General features: G+C 54.5%; 2 protein-coding genes across 5 annotated transcripts in view; one reads left to right on the forward strand and one right to left on the reverse strand.

The window, feature by feature from the left end:
* LOC122562842 (uncharacterized) overlaps window positions 1-11,097 on the reverse strand; it is a 28,116-nt gene extending 17,019 nt beyond the window's left edge. For 2 of the 3 annotated variants that reach the window (XM_087978162.1, XM_087978160.1), the window contains exons 1-6: window positions 10,967-11,097; window positions 5,457-5,556; window positions 3,578-3,682; window positions 1,871-1,943; window positions 1,337-1,437; window positions 300-412 (exon numbers count right to left, since the gene is read on the reverse strand). In XM_087978162.1, the coding sequence (XP_087834288.1) occupies window positions 300-412; window positions 1,337-1,437; window positions 1,871-1,943; window positions 3,578-3,682; window positions 5,457-5,543 (479 nt within the window). In that variant the 5' untranslated portion in view covers window positions 5,544-5,556; window positions 10,967-11,097. Of the gene's footprint in view, window positions 1-299; window positions 413-1,336; window positions 1,438-1,870; window positions 1,944-3,577; window positions 3,683-5,456; window positions 5,557-10,793; window positions 10,853-10,966 lie in introns of those variants that run through there. The other variant, XM_087978161.1, reaches the window with a different exon arrangement.
* LOC122542065 (sodium-dependent neutral amino acid transporter B(0)AT2-like) overlaps window positions 1-17,658 on the forward strand; it is a 186,851-nt gene that overhangs the window by 21,552 nt on the left and 147,641 nt on the right. The window lies entirely within an intron of this gene.

The raw sequence follows: 17,658 nt of genomic DNA on the forward strand, positions 1-17,658 counted from the left end.
TACCCTCAGCCCTTTATTTTCAGGCCCTGGGGTTTATCTGAAGGTGCAGAACAAAACCTACAACCCGGGGATTTTTCCCTGCACTCACTGCAGAATGGGGATAGCTGGGCATTTTGTGGAGCTTGACATTTTAACCCTGCGTTATTTCTTCAGTTCCCTGACATCTGAACTTTAGCAGGACAGTCTGAAACATTTAATCAAACAACAGGTTTAAATGAGAAGGAGCCCGTTTAGGGGACTCAGGGGGAGGATGTGATCCTTCATGACTTATCAATGAGAGCTTGTGAGTGTTCCCTTACTTGATCTGATTAGATTCCACACGTGCTGATTGGCTCAGAGCTCGGATCCAGCCATTCATATCCTCCTGGGTGTCAGCACTGAAATAATATGTTCTCATTCCTGGGTGTTCTGCCTATCAGCCAAAAGATCAACCATTAAAATGAGTCAACGTTTCATTCCCAAATGTTTCTCTTCTCTCTCTTTCTGCTCTAACCCTCCCGTCCCAGCTTTGGAAATGGAATGCTGTGATATAGAAGTATTCATTGTTTGATCAAGTGAATCTCTCTCAATCTCAGCGAAGGAGATGTCACTGCACTGGGAGCTGATCATTCACTCAATGCAGTGGTCTCAGCACTAACCCTTTATTGAAATAAAGGTGAGTGTTGTCACATCGCCCAGAAACATCTCCCTGGGATTGTACACTGAGGCTACCCAGTCTCCAAATTTATAGACATTGCCCATAGATCCTCAGGCAGCACCTTCCAAACCAACATCGAAAAGAACAAGTACATGGGAACACCACCCCCCTGCAAGTTCCCCTCTGAGCCACTCACCATCCTGACTTGGAAATATATCACCATCACTGGGTCATAATCCTGGAATTCCCTCCCTAAGGGGACCCACAGCACTTGGACTGCAGCAGTTTAAGAAAGCAGCTCACCCTCACCTTCTCAAGGGGCAACTAGGGGCGGGGTAATAAACATTGGCCCAGCCAGCCTGCCCAAGTCCCAAGAATGAAAAACGAAGCCAGGACCAACCTGAGCAATGGGACACTAATGTCACAGTCCACCAGGAGAGGATTATTGTCCTGGGAAGTAGCTGGCCCCAATGCTTTTGCAATATCTGAGACTGAGAATCATTTCCATTCATTGCTCGGCTTCACCTCACGATGCGTTTACATCGAAAGGAATCCCAATGCCCTGCTCCCTCCACTCTCCCAGCCCCATAGTCACTCAGAGCTGGTCCCACCTCCAACTCCACCCCACCCCCCACTCTGGACACATTCTAACGGCTTCGCCCCCATGTTTTCAAATCAAAGTTCAGAATTGGCCAGAACCTTGAAAGTGAATTTCCGGGTTATCCGATCCTGTGGACCAACAACTGAGATGGCGTAACTTGGCATCGGAATACTGCCCAGGATTCTCTCCTCCCGACTGTCTGTGGAGCGAAAGGTAAAGGGGATTAGATTCTGCTGGTTACTCTGCACCAACATAGGACCCTTACCCCAGTGATGATCTTAATCTGAAATTACAGAGTGTACAGCACTGGGCAGTGATTGGAAGGCATTATTGCAGAGATCTGAAAATGTTTTACAAAAACTAGACGACATCATTAAATCTAATCCTTTATTATGAGGTCTCTAACTTAAACTTTGCTCTGTCTGTCAGTCAGACTGGTAGTTAATCCACTAACTAGAAATGTAAATCAGATAGAGAGTATATATTTGCCTGAAATATCATATTAATGGATTTGGTTAGTTGTTAATAACTGTCCCAACACAACCCTGAAACTCACTCTCATTATGTTACACAGGCTAACACACACAAAACAACATCACATCAGTGAGCAGTAATTGGGCACGCACAGTTACCTCTGTAATAATACAAACAGAAATCCGACAGAACAAACCATCTTCTCTTCCACAATTTAAGCCCAGAGCTGTCCTGAAAAAGAAGAGAAAATTTTTAACTCACTCTTGCAGTATCCCAGTAGCTACAGAAGATGGTGCACTGAACCATCATTAAACACACAATGATTCAGAGCAAGAGACCTTGACATTGATTTATTCACAAAAGCTAACACAAGAGGGCGAGACTGACTGGGATACAGATCCTGAAGGTGCTGACTCTCACTGGGATACAATTCCTGAAGGTGCTGACTCTCACTGGGATACAGATCCTGAAGGTGCTGACTCTCACTGGGATACAATTCCTGAAGGTGCTGACTCTCACTGGGATACAGATCCTGAAGGTGCTGACTCTCACTGGGATACAATTCCTGAAGGTGCTGACTCTCACTGGGATACAGATCCTGAAGGTGCTGACTCTCACTGGGATACAATTCCTGAAGGTGCTGACTCTCACTGGGATACAGATCCTGAAGGTGCTGACTCTCACTGGGATACAGATCCTGAAGGTGCTGACTCTCACTGGGATACAGTTCCTGAAGGTGCTGACTCTCACTGGGATACAGATCCTGAAGGTGCTGACTCTCACTGGGATACAGATCCTGAAGGTGCTGACTCTCACTGGGATACAGTTCCTGAAGGTGCTGACTCTCACTGGGATACAGATCCTGAAGGTGCTGACTCTCACTGTGGAACTGTGTGTTTTGGTTTGTTTGACTTTGCTGCATGATGTCAGTGTGAGCCCTCAGACGGCGCTCTCAAAATGAAATGTGTCCGAATGTTTCTCGGTGTCAAATGCAGCGACCATTTAACCCGCCTCCACCCCATCCCCTCCCCATCCCCTCCCCGTCCCCGTCCCCTCCCCCTCCCCATCCCTGTCCGCTCCCCAACCCCGCCCCAACCCCTCCCCGTCCCCTCCCCAGCCCCTCCCCAATCCCTCTTCATCCCCTCCCCATCCCCTCCCCCCATCCCCTCCCCCCATCCCCTCCCCCCATCCCCTCCCCATCCCCTCCCCCCATCCCCTCCCCAACCCCTCCCCTCCCCATCCCCTCCCCGTCCCCTCCCATCCCCGTCCCCTCCCCATCCCCTCCCCATCCCCTCCCCCCATCCCCTCCCCATCCCCTCCCCAACTCCTCCCCTCTCCAACCTCTCTCCATCCCCTCCCCATCCCCTCCCCAACCCCTCCCCATCCCCTCCCCGTCCCCTCCCCATCCCCGTCCCCTCCCCGTCCCTTCCCCGTCCCCTCCCCATCCCTGTCCCCTCCCCATCCCCTCCCCGTCCCCTCCCCATCCCCGTCCCCTCCCCGTCCCCTCCCCGTCCCCTCCCCAACCCCTCCCCATCCCCTCCCCAACTCCTCCCCTCTCCAACCCCTCTCCATCCCCTCCCCATCCCCTCCCCATCCCCTCCCCAACCCCTCCCCATCCCCTCCCCATCCCCTCCCCAACCCCTCCCCAACTTCAACCCTTACCCTTCCCCAACCCCTCCCCATTGCCTCCCCAACCCCTACCCATCCCCACCTCCACCCAAACCTCTCCCCATCCCCACCTCCACCCCATCCCCTCTTCCCCCACAAACCTTCCCCATCCTCCCCACCCTCCCTGACATGTGACACTCACCTCCTCCCTTCACTCTCCCTCTCCCCCACCACCACCCCCCCCAACCCCCCGGTACCTGTTTGTGGAGCCAGCCCCGGATCACTGTCATTGAGTTGGGATCACGTTTTATTGCCTGTTCTCTCTTTGCGAAAGTGTGAACCTTCTTCACTCTGTGTACAGGCTAAACAACAAGAAATCTGCATTTAGATAGAGCCAGTCAATCCACTGCCTTGATCAGTCTCCAGCTCCTTCGGAGCCAGCCACCAGCCTAGGGGGACGTCTGGTTGGTTCACCAGAATGACACTGGGACTAAAAGAGTTAAATTCACAGGCTCAAGGTGTTGAATGGCCTCATCCTGTCCCTGTGGAACAGTCTCGATGGGCTGAATAGCCTCATGTCCCTGTGTAACAATGTCGAGGGGCTGAATGGCCTCCTACTGTTCCTGTGTGACTGTGTTGAGGGGCTGAATGGCCTCCTGTTCCTGAGTAACAGTGTCGAGGGGCTGAATGGCCTCCTGTCCCTGTGTAACAGTTTCAAGCGGCTGAATGGCCTCCTGTCCCTGTGTAACAGTTTCACGGGGCTGAATGGCCTCCTGTCCCTGTGTAACAGTGTCGAGGGGCTCAATGGCCTCCTGTTCCTGTGTAACAGTGTCGAGGGGCTGAATGGCCTCCTGTCCCTGTGTAACAGTGTCGAGGGGCTGAATGGCCTCCTGTCCCTGTGTAACAGTGTCCAGGGGCTCAATGGCCTCCTGTTCCTGTGTAACAGTGTCGAGGGGCTGAATGGCCTCCTGTCCCTGTGTAACAGTGTCGAGGGGCTGAATGGCCTCCTGTCCCTGTGTAACAGTGTCCAGGGGCTCAATGGCCTCCTGTTCCTGTGTAACAGTGTCGAGGGGCTGAATGGCCTCCTGTCCCTGTGTAACAGTGTCGAGGGGCTGAATGGCCTCATGTCCCTGTGTAACAGTGTCCAGGGGCTCAATGGCCTCCTGTTCCTGTGTAACAGTGTCGAGGGGCTGAATGGCCTCATGTCCCTGTGTAACAGTGTCGAGGGGCTGAATGGCCTCCTGTTCCTGTGTAACAGTGTCGAGGGGCTGAATGGCCTCATGTCCCTGTGTAACAGTGTCGAGGGGCTGAATGGCCTCCTGTCCCTGTGTAACAGTGTCGAGGGGCTGAATGGCCTCCTGTTCCTGTGTAACAGTGTCGAGGGGCTGAATGGCCTCCTGTCCCTGTGTAACAGTGTCGAGGGGCTGAATGGCCTCATGTCCCTGTGTAACAGTATCGAGGGGCTGAATGGCCTCATGTCCCTGTGTAACAGTATCGAGGGGCTGAATGGCCTCCTGTCCCTGTGTAACAGTATCGAGGGGCTGAATGGCCTCCTGTCCCTGTGTAACAGTGTCGAGGGGCTGAATGGCCTCCTGTCCCTGTGTCACAGTGTCGAGGGGCTGAATGGCCTCCTGTCCCTGTGGAACAGTGTCGAGGGGCTGAATGGCCTCCTGTCCCTGTGGAACAGTGTCGAGGGGCTGAATGGCCTCCTGTCCCTGTGTAACAGTATCGAGGGGCTGAATGGCCTCCTGTCCCTGTGTAACAGTATCGAGGGGCTGAATGGCCTCCTGTCCCTGTGTAACAGTATCGAGGGGCTGAATGGCCTCCTGTCCCTGTGTAACAGTGTCGAGGGGCTGAATGGCCTCCTGTCCCTATGTAACAGTGTCGAGGGGCTGAATGGCCTCCTGTCCCTGTGTAACAGTGTCGAGGGGCTGAATGGCCTCCTGTCCCTGTGTAACAGTGTCGAGGGGCTGAATGGCCTCCTCCTGTTCCTTTGGGCCAGTATAGGGCACCTGGTGATTGTGTTTCCTGGAATCGGACACAGTTGGAGTTGGGATGAAGCTGTGGGACCAGGGGATTCGGGATTTGTTGTCCGGGTCGATGGCAGAGGATGGATTTGAATGCCTGTTTGCTAACCTTTGACCCCAGCGAGGTGTTGACCGAGGAGATGGTGACCATGCTGGACGTTTGGCTCAATCCACTCCAAGGCCTGTCCTGAGACATGGTCCTGATCAGCCTGAAAGATCCAGAGAAAGGTGTTCAATATCGGCCAGTTCCCCGCTCCCCGACACACAGCACCCCCCCCCCCCCCCCACCCCCCCCCCCTCTCCCTGCACACTCACTCACACCGGGACTGACACTAACACTTTCATATCTACACAATGTACACACTCCATTAAAGGGACAGTCCCTGCCCAGTGCTGGTGGGAGTTAAATAAAGGCACAGGCCCACTTTATATCTCTCCCCCCTCGCAGCCTCACGCTGTGTTCCACAAAGAATCCAATTTAACTCAAAAAGAAATGGAGAGAGAAAAATCTCTCCTTTCTGAGGAACCAGTTCACCAGGAATTGAATGTCCCAGTCTGAATGACGGACACGACCAGATGTGACTGTGTGTGTCGGATTTTCCGAAGCAAGGAAAAGACAGAGCAGATTGCCAGCAGCAACCACAACCCCACCACCACCGCCCTCACCCCAGCCTACTCCAGGGCGTCACGTCCAGGGTGCAGCCGCACGGGATCGGGAGCCAGAAAACAAACCGCCCCAACCCCAAAAACCCCCATCGAGCAAAGAAAACAAAGCACTCTGCATAAACCGATCCTCAACATCACAAGAGGGTTCTCACACTTCTCATTTCAAGAAATACACTGACAGAGCATTGCACTGTCCGAGGGTCAGTGCTGAGGGAGTGGGCACTGTCGGAGGGTCAGTGCTGAGGGAGTGGGCACTGTCGGAGGGTCAGTGCTGAGGGAGCGCCGCACTGTTGGAGGGTCAGTGCTGAGGGAGCGCCGCACTGTTGGAGGGTCAGTGCTGAGGGAGTGGGCACTGTCAGACGGTCATGCTGAGGGAGTGCCGCACTATCAGAGGGTCAGTGCTGAGGGAGTGCCACACTGTCAGAGGGTCAGTGCTGAGAGAGTGCCGTACTGTCGGACGGTCAGTGCTGAGGGAGTGCCACACTGTCGGAGGGTCAGTGCTGAGGGAGTGGGCAGTGTTGGAGGGTCAGTGCTGAGGGAGTGCCACACTGTCGGAGGGTCAGTGCTGAGGGAGTGCCACACTGTCAGAGGGTCAGTGCTGAGGGAGTGGGCACTGTCGGAGGGTCAGTGCTGAGGGAGTGGGCACTGTCGGAGGGTCAGTGCTGAGGCAGTGGGCACTGTCAAAGGGTCAGTGCTGAGGGAGTGGGCACTGTCGGAGGGTCAGTGCTGAGGGAGTGGGCACTGTCGGAGGGTCAGTGCTGAGGGAGTGGGCACTGTCGGAGGGTCAGTGCTGAGGCAGTGGGCACTGTCAAAGGGTCAGTGCTGAGGGAGTGGGCACTGTCGGAGGGTCATGCTGAGGGAGTGCCACTTTGGTCCCTTTTATATCTTTCCCCTCTCACCCTAAACCTATGCTCTCTAGTTCTGGACTCCCTCACCCCAGGGAATAGGCTTTGTCTATTTATCCTGTCCATGCAGAGAGTCACAGAGCCATACAGTATAGAAATATTCTGATTTTCTTCAACTCTGCTTTGAATGTTTTGTTGGACTTTGAGCTGACTCTGGTTCAGAGTTTATCCCTGAGATGAAAGGACAAAATTCTTCCAGGCTGTACGTCATTCACTGAGCGTCCTTTAGCCTTCAGTCTGGCACAGACCCAGGGCCTGCGCCCAGGGGACAATGATGGAACTTGTCACACTGACCTTTCCAAATGAAAGGAGGGTTTTGGGGGAAACCTTTAGCTCCTGGGGGTGAGAGCTGGGTGGTGAAAGCAGCTACAGAGTTTGGGAGCATTGACAATGGCCCCTTGATGGTGTCAGTGTGAATGGGAGATGGAAGAAGGCTGGTTTACAGAGCTGTGTCTGGACGACGATGCCTGTTCGTTGCAATTACAGAGAAATCCCTGGCTCTTCCTTCCCACCAGCTCATCCGAAATTCCACTGCCAACTCCGAGACAACAACTGGATCACAGCCAGCATCGTCAGAGCGAGATTGGTTAGTGGTGGGGGAGAGAGATGGGAGGAGAAGGAGGGAGAGAAATGGGGGATGAGATGGATTGATCAGGGAAGAGAGCTGGAGAGTGGAGGAAAGGGGGCAAATGGATTGGAGTAATGAGGGGAGAGAGCGCGAGAAATGGAAGAAGAGGTGGAGAGAAAAAGATGGAGGAATGGGGAAAGAGATGGAGCAGGGACCAGAGATGGATTGACGAGGGGAGAGAGTAGGAGAGAACAGGACTTTAGAGGAAATTCCAGGCCCAATAAACCGTGTGTCCAAAAACAGCCACTGACCATTTGAGCCTGAAGGTGATAGCCATGGGGGGAGAGAGAGACAGAGGGACAGAGAGAGAGAGAGAGAGAGAGAGATGATTAGTGATCATGTGTGGGGCAAGGTGAGAGTTGATAAGGTTTCCATGAACTACCACAGTTCACATACAGATTGACCCCACACACTGGGATCTTGCTGTACCACACTGGAACCAACTAAGCAAACTCACACCCCCACAGTCTAACTGACCCCTACAGTCAAACTGACCCCTACAGTCAAACTGACCTCCACAGTCTAACTGACCCCCACAGTCTAACTGACCCCTACAGTCTAACTGACCCCTACAGTCGAACTGACCCCCACGGTTGAACTGACCCCTATGGCCTAACTGACCCTCACAGTCTAACTGACCCCTACAGTCTAACTGATCCCCATAGTCTAACTGACCTCCACAGTCTAACTGACCCCTACAGTTGAATTGACCCCTACAGTCTAATTGATACTCACAGTCTAACTGACCCCTATGGTCTAACTGACCCCTACAGCCTAACTTACCCCTACAGTCTAACTGACCCCTACAGTCTAACTGACCCCCACAATCTAACTGACCCCCACAATCTAACTGACCCTCACAGTCGAACTGACCCCCACAGTTTAACTTAACCCTACAGTCTAACTGACACTACAGTCTAACTGACCCTCAGTCTAACTGACCCCTACAGTCGAACTGACCCCTACTGTCGAACTGACCCCTATGGTCTAATTGACCCTTACAGTCTAACTGACCCCTACAGTCTAACTGACCCCTACAGTTGATCTGACCCCTATGGTCTAACTGACCCTTACAGTCTAACTGACCCCGAGGGATTTGCGATCTGCCTGTGGGGACAAGATCAATCATTTCAAAGGTTAAAGGTGAGTGTAAATGAGGCTGTTGTGGTAATGTCCCAGGTGGGAGCAGGTTCAAGTCCCACCTGCTTCGGACTTGTGTCAGAACATTCCTGAACAGGGTGTTTCCAATAATTCAAGAAAGGATGTTGTGAAACTTGAAAGGGTTCAGAAAAGATTTACAAGGATGTTGCCAGGGTTGGAGGATCTGAGCTATAGGGAGAGGCTGAACAGGCTGGGGCTGTTTTCCCTGGAGCGTCGGAGGCTGAGGGGTGACCTTATAGAGGTTTACAAAATTATGAGGAGCCTGGATAGGATAAATAGACAAGGTCTTTTCCCTGGGGTCGGGGAGTCCAGAAAGAGAGTGCATAGGTTTAAGGTGAGAGGGAAATATTTAAAAGGGACATAAGGGGCAACATTTTCACACAGAGGGTGGTACGTGTATGGAATGAGCTGCCAGAGGAAGTGGTGGAGGCTGGTACAATTGCAACATTTAAAAGGCATTTGGATGGGTATATGAATAGGAAGGGTTTGGAGGGATATGGGCCGGGTGCTGGCAGATGGGACTAGATTGGTTTGGGATATCTGGTCAGTATGAATGAGTTGGACCGAAGGGTCTGTTTCCGTGCTGTACATCTCTATGACTCCATGACATTAGGAGCACCTTTCCCAGGATCCTTGAGTCATCAGATCCCCCTCTCTGACTGCAGCCCACTGGTTTCAAACATTGCTCATGTAATTCACAAAGACAGCGACAAATTCAATCTCCCAACCTGTGCTGGGATCTCTGATCCTGTGCTGGGATCTCTGATTAAATGCTGGATTTGATGTGTCTGTGTTTCTGTTCAGTGAGAGGGATCTGTCTGAGCTTCTTTCAGATCTTTCCCTTGTCGTGGGATGAATTTGTCCCTCAGGCTTAATACGTCTGTTTAAACCAGTAACATTCGAAACAGGGATCTGGTTCAGTGCTGGTTAAAATAATCCCACTACCTGAACTGAAATATATCGAGAACTCAGGAGATGACATTGAGAATAACCTAATTGTGGGTAATGTCAGTAAAAATACCTTAACCCCTCAAGGGACTGCTCTTCACTGTTTCCAACTGACCTGTTTTCTAAGAAAAACACCTCCAAGTGCAGGTCCTAATCAGGTCCCTGCCCCCCGCATTTCAGCTCACCCTAACTCCACTGGAGAAAGCCCCTGTGTTTCACCAGAAACTAACGATTCTTTGAAAAACCAATCTACTGGGACAAACCAGTACCACGACCCCAAACCCACCCTAACCCTAACCCTAAACCCTAACCCTAACCCTAAACCCTAACCTTAACTCTCTGCTTTCCTTGGACCTCATCTACACGAGAGAGAGTGAGATAGATGACAAAGTAAGAGAGAGAAAAGATTGATAGACAGAAGGAAAAGGACAAAGACAGAGCCAACAAGAGAGAAAGACAGAGAGATAGGAAGAGGAACAGAGAGAGAGATAGCAAGAACAGGAGAGGTAGAATGAGAAAAAGTGAGAATGAGACAGTGAGCAGAAAAGAGAGAGAGAGAAAAAAAAAACAAGTGAGAGAGACAGATTGCAGAATAGAGACAGAAAAAGAGAGAGAGAGACAGAAGGACGGAGTTACAGAATGACAGAAGGGAACAGAGATACAGACAGAGAGAGAGAGGAAGTCGGGGCTAAATGCTGGCATCACACCATGAATTCACAAAGAAGTTTGTCTGTTTACAAACTAAGAGCAGATTAAGGATGTGGAATGGTGCCTGGTTCCCTTGCTCGATGGGTTAGTGTGTGAGCCACTGATAATCTGCATGTCGATGGGACAGGATTCTCACCAAACACTGACCCCAATCCCTACTCACTCCTGGCCTGCGAGGGGAAGCTGAATGGCTCAGGAAATTCTCCCAAAAAGATCGATGAGGTTGGACTCTACAAAAACATGGCGGTGGGTTGTTGTGGTGGGGGGGTGGAGGGGGTTCCAGGAAGTGGGACATATGCCCCGTGGAGCCATGTCCCTTTCCCAGAGACTGTTATCCCAGGAATGACGGAGCAACATGATAACAGCCGTTGGACTCAGTTAGCCCAGCACCTGCTCGCTAAATTTCACAATCTTCACTGAATTTACTCACCGTGGGATTGGCTGGAGCTGGTAATCTAGGTCGATCTCCACTGAGCTCCAACAAGTAGATCCGAGACACCCAGCAGCTCCCCCCCACCCTCCCCCAGCATTAATCAGGGCTGAGAGCCCCCTCTTCACTTGCCCGTTTCCCTGGTGAAACAGAGGGATCGGTTTGGCCCTTACCTTTGGCAGTGATACCTCACACCGAGTCCTTGTTGTCTTTGCCAGGGATCAGTAACGATTCTGAAAGGCTGCAGTCTCTCTAGTCATCAGCTCTCATTCCTCAGCACTCGCCTACACATCATTTATTCTGCAGAACTATTTCAGGACCAGACACAGCTAGCAATTCACAATCAGACACATGGCAACTGTACCATGTCCACAGCCTGTCGGATAAAATATTATAATTATCCCCCACCTCCCACAACGTTTTAACTCTCTCAGTCCCTGATTCACAACAAATCACAGCTCAGTCCTCAGCTTATGAATCTTCTGCTCATTATGAAATAAGGTGAGAGATTTTACTGCGAGACATTGAATATATTAATTACACACCCTGTCAGAGTCTGTCGTCACCTTCAAACACACAGCAGTCAGGTTTGGGATGATGTTATGTGCAGGCTGTGTCTAGGAGCTGGTCACTAATTCACAGGAGAGTTGGGCAGATCTCCTCAATCCTGGACAATGTTTACCCCTCAATCCACATCACAAACTGGATCTCCTGGCCACTGTTACATCACTGTTTGTGCACAAGCTCCAATCTTACATTACACCAGGGATTACAATTTGAGAAAGGTCTTCATTGACTGTAACATTCTTGGGGATTTATGAAAAGCAAAAACAAAAGTGTCCAACCAGAAAATGAACATCTTTGACATCATTCCCATTAAACACCATCCCTATTGAATACTGTCCCCAGTAAACAACGTTGCCATTAAATACCATCCCCATTAGACACTGTCCCCTTTAAACACCATCACCATTAAACACTGTCCCCACTTAACACTAACCCCATTAAATGCTGTCCCCTTTGAACACTGACCCCATTAAAACCAGTCCCCATTAAACACCATCCCCATTAGATACTGTCCCCATCAATCACTGTCTCCATTGAACACCATCCTCGTTGAATACTATGTACATTAAACACCATCCCCATTAAACACCATCCCCATTGTACACTGTCCCAATTAAACACCATCCCCATTAAACACCATCCCCATTGTACACTGTCCCAATTAAACACCATCCCCATTAAACACCATCCCCATCAAACACCATCCCCATTGTACACTGTCCCAATTAAACACCATCCCCATTAAACACCATCCCCATTGTACACTGTCCCAATTAAACACCATCCCCATTAAACACCATCCCCATTGTACACTGTCCCAATTAAACAGTCCCTATCGATCATTTCCAAGACAGGGACAGCATGGGGTTAGATACAAAAAGAAACTCCTGATTGTCTTTTAACTAAACTGCAGAGAGAGGGGGCAGTGAGGGGAGGGCAGAGAGAGGGGGTAGTGAGAGGGGGGCAGAGAGAAGGGGCAGTGAGAGGGGGGCAGAGAGAGGGGGCAGTGAGAGGGGGGCAGAGAGAGGGGACAGTGAGAAGGGGGCAGAGAGAGGGGACAGTGAAAAGGGTCAGTGAGAGGGGGACAGAGAGAGGAGGCAGTGAGAGGGGGTCAGAGAGAGGGGGCAGTGAGAAGGGTCGGTGAGAGGGGGTCAGAGAGAGAGGGATAGGGAGAGGGGGACAGAGAGAGGGGTCAGTGAGAGGGGGCAGTGAGAGGGGAACAGAGAGAGGGGGACAGAGAGAGGCGACAGCGAGAGGAGGACAGAGAGACGGGTCAGTGAGAGGGGTCAGAGAGAGGGGGCAGTGAGAGGGGTCAGTGAGGGGGACAGAGAGAGGGGGACAGAGAGAGGGGGACAGAGAGAGGGGTCAGTGAGAGGGGGCAGAGAGAGAGGGACAGAGAGAGGGGTCAGTGAGAGGGGGACAGAGAGAGGGGGACAGAGAGAGGGGGACAGAGAGAGGGGGCAGTGAGAGGGGGACAGAGAGAGGGGGACAGAGAGAGGGGGACAGAGAGAGGGGTCAGTGAGAGGGGGACAGAGAGAGGGGGAGAGAGAGAGGGGTCAGTGAGAGGGGGACAGAGAGAGGGGGACAGAGAGAGGGGGAGAGAGAGAGGGGGCAGTGAGAGGGGGACAGAGAGAGGGGGACAGAGAGAGGGGGACAGAGAGGGGGGGGCAGAGGGAGGGGGCAGTGAGGGGGGTCCAGAGAGAGGGGGACAGAGAGAGGGGTCAGTGAGAGGAGGACAGAGAGAGGGGTCAGTGAGAGGGGGACAGAGAGAGGAGGCAGTGAGAGGGGGACAGAGAGAAGGGGACAGAGAGAGGGGTCAGTGAGAGGGGACAGAGAGAGGGGGACAGAGAGAGGGGGACAGAGAGAGGGGGACAGAGAGAGGGGGGGGCAGAGAGAGGGGGCAGTGAGGGGGGTCCAGAGAGAGGGGGACGGAGAGAGGGGTCAGTGAGAGGGGGACAGAGAGAGGGGTCAGTGAGAGGGGGACAGAGAGAGGAGGCAGTGAGAGGGGGACAGAGAGAGGGGGACAGAGAGAGGGGGACAGAGAGAGGAGGACAGAGAGAGGGGTCAGTGAGAGGGGACAGAGAGAGGGGGACAGAGAGAGGGGTCAGTGAGAGGGGGACAGAGAGAGGGGGCAGTGAGAGGGGGACAGAGAGAGTGGGGCAGTGAGAGGGGGACAGAGAGAGGGGGCAGTGAGAGGGGGACAGAGAGAGAGGGACAGAGAGAGGGGTCAGTGAGAGGGGGACAGAGAGAGGCGACAGAGAGAGGGGTCAGTGAGAGGGATCAGTGAGAGGGGTCAGTGAGACAGGGACAGAGAGAGGCGACAGAGAGAGGGGGACAAAGGGGGGGGACAGAGAGAGGGGGACAGAGAGAGAGGGACAAAGAGAGGGGGACAGAGAGAGGGGGACAGAGAGAGGGGACAGAGAGAGGGGGACAGAGAGAGGGGGACAGAGAGAGGAGGGACAGAGAGAGGGGAACAGAGAGAGGGGGCAGTGAGAGGGGGACAGAGAGAGGGGGACAGAGAGAGGGGGACAGAGAGGGGGGGGGCAGAGAGAGGGGGCAGTGAGGGGGGTCCAGAGAGAGGGGGACGGAGAGAGGGGTCAGTGAGAGGGGGACAGAGAGAGGGGGACAGAGAGAGGGGGACAGAGAGAGGAGGACAGAGAGAGGGGTCAGTGAGAGGGGACAGAGAGAGGGGGACAGAGAGAGGGGTCAGTGAGAGGGGGACAGAGAGAGGGGGCAGTGAGAGGGGGACAGAGAGAGTGGGGCAGTGAGAGGGGGACAGAGAGAGGGGGCAGTGAGAGGGGGACAGAGAGAGAGGGACAGAGAGAGGGGTCAGTGAGAGGGGGACAGAGAGAGGCGACAGAGAGAGGGGTCAGTGAGAGGGATCAGTGAGAGGGGTCAGTGAGACAGGGACAGAGAGAGGCGACAGAGAGAGGGGGAAAAAGAGGGGGGGACAGAGAGAGGGGGACAGAGAGAGAGGGACAAAGAGAGGGGGACAGAGAGAGGGGGACAGAGAGAGGGTCCAGAGAGAGGGGGACGGAGAGAGGGGTCAGTGAGAGGGGGACAGAGAGAGGGGGACAGAGAGAGGGGGACAGAGAGAGGAGGACAGAGAGAGGGGTCAGTGAGAGGGGACAGAGAGAGGGGGACAGAGAGAGGGGTCAGTGAGAGGGGGACAGAGAGAGGGGGCAGTGAGAGGGGGACAGAGAGAGTGGGGCAGTGAGAGGGGGACAGAGAGAGGGGGCAGTGAGAGGGGGACAGAGAGAGAGGGACAGAGAGAGGGGTCAGTGAGAGGGGGACAGAGAGAGGCGACAGAGAGAGGGGTCAGTGAGAGGGATCAGTGAGAGGGGTCAGTGAGACAGGGACAGAGAGAGGCGACAGAGAGAGGGGGACAAAGAGGGGGGGACAGAGAGAGGGGGACAGAGAGAGAGGGACAAAGAGAGGGGGACAGAGAGAGGGGGACAGAGAGAGGGGACAGAGAGAGGGGGACAGAGAGAGGGGGACAGAGAGAGGAGGGACAGAGAGAGGGGAACAGAGAGAGGGGGCAGTGAGAGGGGGACAGAGAGAGGGGGACAGAGAGAGGGGAACAGAGAGAGGGGGACAGAGAGAGGGGGACAGAGAGAGGGGGCAGTGAGAGGGGGACAGAGAGAGGGGGACAGAGAGAGAGGGACAAAGAGAGGGGGACAGAGAGAGGGGGACAGAGAGAGGGTCCAGAGAGAGGGGGACGGAGAGAGGGGTCAGTGAGAGGGGGACAGAGAGAGGGGGACAGAGAGAGGGGGACAGAGAGAGGAGGACAGAGAGAGGGGTCAGTGAGAGGGGACAGAGAGAGGGGGACAGAGAGAGGGGTCAGTGAGAGGGGGACAGAGAGAGGGGGCAGTGAGAGGGGGACAGAGAGAGTGGGGCAGTGAGAGGGGGACAGAGAGAGGGGGCAGTGAGAGGGGGACAGAGAGAGAGGGACAGAGAGAGGGGTCAGTGAGAGGGGGACAGAGAGAGGCGACAGAGAGAGGGGTCAGTGAGAGGGATCAGTGAGAGGGGTCAGTGAGACAGGGACAGAGAGAGGCGACAGAGAGAGGGGGAAAAAGAGGGGGGGACAGAGAGAGGGGGACAGAGAGAGAGGGACAAAGAGAGGGGGACAGAGAGAGGGGGACAGAGAGAGGGGACAGAGAGAGGGGGACAGAGAGAGGGGGACAGAGAGAGGAGGGACAGAGAGAGGGGAACAGAGAGAGGGGGCAGTGAGAGGGGGACAGAGAGAGGGGGACAGAGAGAGGGGAACAGAGAGAGGGGGACAGAGAGAGGGGAACAGAGAGAGGGGGCAGTGAGAGGGGGACAGAGAGAGGGGGACAGAGAGAGGGGTCAGTGAGAGGGGGACAGAGAGAGGGGGCAGTGAGAGGGGGACAGAGAGATGGGTCAGTGAGAGGGATCAGTGAGAGGGGTCACTGAGAGGGGACAGAGAGAGGTGACAGAGAGAGGGGGACAGAGAGAGGGGGACAGAGAAAGGGGAACAGAGAGAGAGGGACAAAGAGAGGGGTCAGTGAGAGGGGGACAGAGAGAGGGGGCCCAGGGGAGTGGAGGGATGGGGCAGAAGTGTTGATATGGGCTGGGTTCCAGTCGAAGGTTTTCAGTGAGTTTGATGAACGAAGTGTTGAGTTGCAATTGTAGGCGTCAGAATTCCATGAGCATTCCACAGTCAGCTGGTCTGTTTTTGTAGCTGTCTTCACATGGAGCAGGAATCTGATACCTCTGTACCAGTTTGGAGTCTATTACCCAGAGCAAGCTGGGGCATCAGCCTGAACTGTGTGACCATACAAGGTCAAACTAAACCCCCCGTGATCCACAGCCTCTTCATTGGTCTGTGTTTGTCACATCTCATTCCCATCTCATTAGCTTTTCCAATGTTGTTCTGATTTCTCCAGTAGTTGCAGGATCAGAGCTCCCTGACAAAGCCTCCACTTCTCTTCTAATCTCAAGAAGAAAGAGAAATGGGAATAGGCCATTCAGCCCCTTGAGCCTGTTCCACATGTTGCACAGTGACTGTATTCATAGCCCCTGCCCCCCCAGTCCTTCCTTCCTGGCCATCTCTCTGCCCCTGTTCCAAACTTCACCCCCCCACCCCCCCAAGCCCACACCACCCCCCCCACCCCCCCAAGCCTCAGAATCATCCCCAACACAGGGAAGAGGACTGTAGCCACAAAATAAATCCCTGAGTCTGCAACAGGTGAAGGGGGCAATAAGAAGCTACAATGTACATAGGCATCCCTGGGAACAGAGTATTGAGGGACTGAGTGGCCTCTTCCTGTTTCACTGGAACAGGCTTCAAGGGGGGGAATGGCCTCCCATTTCTGTGGAATAGGGCAGATGTGTTGGGAGTGAGTGGGAGGACGGTGCCTGAAATTCCAGTCATTCTCCGGAATGTAACCAAACACGTCAGTGGAATCTGAGAGTCCGGTCACAGATAATTCACAGCGTCTGGGCCCAGGCCAGAGCCATTCCCCAGAGATTACCACAGCCCCTGGTCACCCTCCCTCTGGGGGACAGGGTACAGGGGCTGGGGGAGAGGAGGGAGGCTGGGGGAGGGGGAGAGGGGCTGGAGTAGGGGGAGAGGGGCTGGGGGAGGGGGAGAGGGGCTGGAGTAGGGGGAGAGGGGATGTGGGAGGGGGAGAGAGGCTGGGGGAGGGGGAGAGAGTCTGGGGGAGGGGGAGAGGGGCTGGAGTAGAGGGAGAGAGGCTGGGGGAGGGGGAGAGGGGCTGGGGAAGGGGGAGAGAGGCTGGGGAGGGGGAGAGGAGCTGGGGGAGGGGGAGAGAGGCTAGGGGAGGGGGAGAGGAGCTGGAGTAGGGGAGAGAGGCTGGGGGAGGGGGAGAGGGGCTGGAGTAGAGGGAGAGAGGCTGGGGGAGGGGGAGAGGAGCTGGGGGAGGGGGCAAGAGAGGCTAGGGGAGGGGGAGAGGGGCAGGGGGAGGGAGGCTGGGGGAGGGGGAGAGGAGCTGGAGTAGGGGGAGAGGGGCTGTGGGAGAGGGACCGTGGCTGGAGAAGGGGGAGAGGAGCTGGAGTAGGGGGAGAGAGGCTAGGGGAGGGGGAAAGGAGCTGGAGTAGGGGGAGAGAGGCTAGGGGAGGGGGAAAGGAGCTGGAGTAGGGGGAGAGAGGCTGGGGGAGGGGGAGAGGAGCTGGAGTAGGGGGAGAGGGGCTGGGGGAGTGGGAGAGGAGCTGGAGTAGGGGGAGAGAGGCTGGGGGAGGGGGAAAGGGGCTGGGGGAGAGGGAGAGGAGCTGGAGTAGGGGGAGAGGGGCTCTGGGAGGGGAGGGAGGCTGGGGA

Source organism: Chiloscyllium plagiosum, unplaced genomic scaffold, assembly GCF_037043375.1.
Source record: "Chiloscyllium plagiosum isolate Xiang-an unplaced genomic scaffold, Cpla_swu_hap1 HiC_scaffold_33, whole genome shotgun sequence".
Lineage (NCBI taxonomy): Eukaryota > Metazoa > Chordata > Chondrichthyes > Orectolobiformes > Hemiscylliidae > Chiloscyllium > Chiloscyllium plagiosum.